This window comes from Periophthalmus magnuspinnatus, chromosome 16 (genome assembly GCF_009829125.3).
Source record: "Periophthalmus magnuspinnatus isolate fPerMag1 chromosome 16, fPerMag1.2.pri, whole genome shotgun sequence".
Taxonomy (NCBI): Eukaryota; Metazoa; Chordata; class Actinopteri; order Gobiiformes; family Gobiidae; genus Periophthalmus; species Periophthalmus magnuspinnatus.
In genome coordinates this window covers 24,816,919-24,821,732 of record NC_047141.1, presented here as the reverse complement: position 1 = coordinate 24,821,732, position 4,814 = coordinate 24,816,919, and the positions used below count along the sequence as shown (strand labels likewise).

The window sequence follows — 4,814 nt, the reverse complement described above, 5'->3', positions numbered from 1 at the left end:
AAAGTGTTTTTTTAAAAAACAAAAAAAACAAAACAAAAACAAACGTGATAATTGCTCTAAAGAACGTTAGAATTTTGAAATACTGTGTTTAAACAAAGATTACAGCTAATGACTAAAGTGTCCCCATTTCTAGTTTTAAGGTTTTCAGAAAGGTTTAATTTTGCCCACAAAGATTTCCAACTCCTACTGTTAGACTTATACTTAGACTTATACATTTGGAATTACAAAATAGTCACATATTTATTTTTCTCTACTGATTTGGTTCTAGCCAATAATACTCCCTGGATCCACAAATGACTTAAAAACGTCATGAAGAGTACAGTACACCCCAAACAATGGGAAAGGCATTATAACATTAATAAAGTATATTTTGACGTGACAAAAATATTTACCCTTAAAAAAAATCAAAGTTAAACATTAAAAACTATTTTGACGATTTTTCTTTATTGCAAAAATACAAATATATACAAAAACATGATAAAAATAGGAATGTATTTGTATTTCAGACACAGGATTTTTTTCTTCAATGCAACACGTTTCACCAATAAATAAATAAATGTATTCTGAAAATCTTTTGCACAGGTTTGATCCACGCATGAGGCCAATACACCGCCACCTGACAGACTCACAGAGAACTGCTTCAATGCACTTTGACCTCCACAGAAATAAGTCCGAAGGCATGCATTAAACTCTATTCTCATCTATAAATGACAGTATGAACATTCGTCGTCAACAAAGAGGAACATTTCAGATGGGTTGTGGAGTTTACGCATAACGGGCCTCTGCGTAAATCTCCCCAGCACACAGCCTCTGTCGTCTTTGTTTAAATAGTGATCCCATGTATCCAGCATGACTCCAGAATTGTCCCGTCGGAATGTAATATCAGCAGTCACCTGTGGATCAAGAATGAGCCAGTTAGCATAAGCATTGATTTAGTTACCAGTAGCATATGAAACAGAATAAACAGTGCAATACAGCAACGAGGCAAATTTATCAAGGAACATTTGGTCTGGAAAAAAAGGCCTTGGTCAAAACAAACACTCCAGAAAACAGCGCGTACCATTTTGGGCATAATTTCTCCTTATGCTAGTGAGATGTTGACATGGACCAAGCGCCCTCCATCCTCCACACGGAGAATGCGTAGCTCAGCCTCTCGTGTGCCACATAACTACAACTTGACATTTTCGCGTCCAGCTCATCACTTTGCAGCACCTGGCAAAGGAAGTCGATGTACCTGGCCGCGAGTTTAAGGGTCTGTATTTTGCTCAGTTTATCCGATGGTAACGTGGGGATTATTTTGCGTAAAGCAGCAAAAGCCTCGTTAAGAGACTGGGTCCTCTGTCGCTCCCGCACGTTGGCCATGACCCTCTGCGACTGGAGCTCCTCGAAAGACTGGGGACTGCTGCTGTTGGACTTCTTGCCTCGTTTCCCAGGGGTAGGGCTATCAGAGTCCTCCCCGTTTTTCCTGCTCGGTCTCCTCTTCCTCCCACAGCGCTTCGGTTGCCTGTCCAGCTCCCCCTCGCTGTTGCTCAAGCTGTCCACAGGAGAGACAGGGGAGCTGCCCGACTCTTCACCCATATTTTCCTCAGACATCACCACTTGGGTTGATGGTGGCTGCAAAGTCTACAAAAATTATTTCCCTTTCATGAATCCCACGAGTTAGTCCACCTGTGTAGGTCTGTGCGTCTCAGCAGACACGAAAGTATCCATAGATGGGTCTCCAGGAGGACAAATCTTTTCTGATACTTGAGAAACTTAGGCAGTTCTTATAGGCTGCTTGGCGTAAACTTTTAGGAGAACCTGTGATTGGCTGAGAAGGCGGGTTACGTAAGGCAGGGGGAGGACGCACACCAGGAACTGAAAGTATTGCTGGAAGGTAACTGGACTCGTGAGTGGAATATTGAATAAATACAATGCAAAATACTTTAAATAACAAATACACATACTTTGCTTTTACGCACGATAAAACATTTCAGAAAAAAACATTACAATCATTAAATTAACTTTTCATTTTATGTAGACTAATGTTTTTCAGTTTAGTCTTTGCTTTTTGAAATAAAAAAGGTTTAGATTTTACACTTCTTTCTTCATTTCAATGTTTCTTTTTCTTCTTTGTGCGTCCTAAACCCTTTGATGGGCTTGTGTTATTTCATCACCCACAAGGGGGCATGTTATGATACGATGCCGTTTTACCGCGCTCTTTATGAGTGCTGCAAGTGTTATATAACAAAGTCATATTTCAGCTCCAGAAACAACAGTGTGATTATTCCCTGAGCTTCCATCACAGACGTGGACAAAGCATGCTCCGTGCGTAAAGCTGCTGTCCTGGTATTTACTGCAGTGGTGATACAATATCCATCTTGTTTAGTGGAGGATTACTTTGTTTAGTTTAAGAAGACTGTGGTCCACAGGAGCCGCATCTGGTTCAGGAAACAGGGGGCAGACAAGGTCAAAGGTCGCAACACCAGTGAACATCCATTTACATCTATGAGGGGCCTGAGAGTGAAGTATTGTTTCACACAACCTGGGGCTACCCCTGACACAAACTTGTTTAGCTTGGGCTCTGACTGGTTATGCGGGAACTTATGATTGCACTAATCTTTATCATAAAACTGTGTACCTTGGCAAAGGAGCATAAGCTCTATTTGTACAGAAGAGTAGCAAGGGAAGAATACCTGGCATTTGGACCAGGTGTGTGCGCACTGTCCATGGTGCTGATCTCACCTGTCGCTGGCTTACAACTTTGGTATTCTATATTATGTGGCTGTAGTCTTGCTTCATGTAGGCCTTAAGTACACTCTGCTTGTTAAAAGCAGGGTAACCCCAAGAAGAGAGCAGCATGAAAACAATGACTATAAATGCAATACAATAGGAGCCATATGATTTGCAGTGATTACAACAGAAGGGATAAGAAAAAGATTTCTGTAAGGCAGTAATTCTAGTATTTACTTTGCTACAATTTATTTGCTGATCCTAGAGAGAGCTTCAGATTGCTGGTGCTTGGGACTATTGAGAAAACACAGCTGCTCCTTTAGAATATGATGTCACCACTAGACAACTCCTCCAGTGTTGTTCTTTAATAACGCCTTAACCTTTATCTCTTATGGGCCGTCGACTAGACAATTAATATTATTACACAGAGATAAACCCATAGCCTTTTTATTTGCATGGCCCATAACAGCAGCAACAGCAAAGAAACTACTCTCTCCCTTATCAATGACTGAAGAGTGGGTGTTATGACATCCTCAAGTGTATATTAGTGACTCATGCAATTTGACACAACAGCCATGTTTGACCCTTCAGTCATTATGAGAGGTCACTGGGAGACAGACCCAACCTACAAAATCCTAACCCAAACCCTATCCACTGAGGCCTGTCTATTTTCACTTGCAGAGGTTTTCTATGGCTCTGTATCAGCCCACTGATATCTTTTGAAATAACAAACTATCGTCTCCCGCATGTAAAGTACTCCCAAAATCGACAGGTCGTATTCATGTTCACTCCATTAAAGTTGAAAACCACAATGAGATCCCGTGCCAGTGGCCTGGAGATGGATCAGCTGAATTTAGATGGGAGATGACAGGAGAGGCTCGGCGCTTCAAAGGGGCAGAGCAAGATAGCCTTTCAGACTAACAAGGTCAAGAAGATAATCAAATGTCTTTGTGTATAGGGAAAAACAGAGCAGTAACAGGAGTGGTCAGATAACAGTGGTGGTGAGAGAGAATCTGGAGTGTTGAATTGGGGAGGTGAGGATGAAAACAGCTCTTTTTTATAAGCTGTCTGGACACATAGGAGCCAGGAGTCCTGAAGTTAGCTATAAAAAAGAAGAAAGCCTTTGAAAACACAGGCACTTTGATGTGGCAGGGTCGAAAATGGGTATTCCTGAAACAGAATTTTAGCCTTTTGCTTATTTTGGCTTGTCCTAATTCTAAAATGTGATTGATTAAATAGATATTAGATGTGTACGTTGTAATAGACGCTGTGTTGAATCTGTTCACGTCATGCTAAGGAGCCTCGGGGATAGCAGACAGCTCTACCGCACAATGACACCTTATTAGCCACTAAGAACCAACAAACCTCCAGTATGTTTTCACAGCTTGGGAGCTCGAGGTGATGTGGGGTCCGGGGAAGAACTGGCATCCCAGCAGTGTAATCACACACGCACACGCAAAACAAACATAGGACTTCCTCTTGGCCTGGAAGAAAGTTTCACTGCCTAGATTGAAGTTAAAATAAACAACCAAAACAATTCAAAATGGCTATCACTCCATTGCATTAAAGACATTCTTACTTACACATTGAGAAGACCATGGGATGAAAGTGAGCTTGTATATTTGGTGCCCTAACCTCATTTCTAAGCCGTGCCTTGTCCGGGCTGTAAAAGCATGCTGCCAGCCTTGGGACCACACACATGTTGAGCCAGGCCTCTGCGGCATGACGACCAGCGCATTGACCCACACAATCCAAATATCTGTTGCTCTGCTACAGTAGCCTCTCCAGACTCGCCCGCCAAGGAAGTGGACAGGTGCTAGTGGTGGAGTTTACAAAGACTTTTAGTTTGGTCTGGGAGCAAGCACTGTTTTTACACAAGTTATAAAAAGTGATGATTGATTTGAATGAGGTATAAACTTGCTAATAAAAGAATTGTAAAACGGAATGTAGGTTGAAAAGGTTTTGCCTAACATACACTAGATAATAGACATTTATCTATTTATAAACCAAGTCAGTAAGTACTCAGATGAATGCAAACCCATTTTATTAAAGTTACAGTATGTAACTTTTTAGTCAGGAAATGAACAGATTTTATTATTATT

General features: G+C 41.3%; 1 protein-coding gene across 1 annotated transcript; it reads right to left on the bottom strand.

Annotated features, from left to right (window-relative positions):
* Positions 1-439: 439 nt before the first annotated feature.
* Positions 440-1,755, bottom strand: twist1b (twist family bHLH transcription factor 1b). The gene is made up of 2 exons (XM_033981719.2): positions 1,061-1,755; positions 440-893 (listed from the first exon to the last, which is right to left on the bottom strand). The coding sequence occupies exon 1, from the start codon at positions 1,591-1,593 to the stop codon at positions 1,087-1,089; it is 507 nt and encodes a 168-aa protein (XP_033837610.1). The 5' UTR covers positions 1,594-1,755; the 3' UTR covers positions 440-893; positions 1,061-1,086.
* Positions 1,756-4,814: the final 3,059 nt, after the last annotated feature.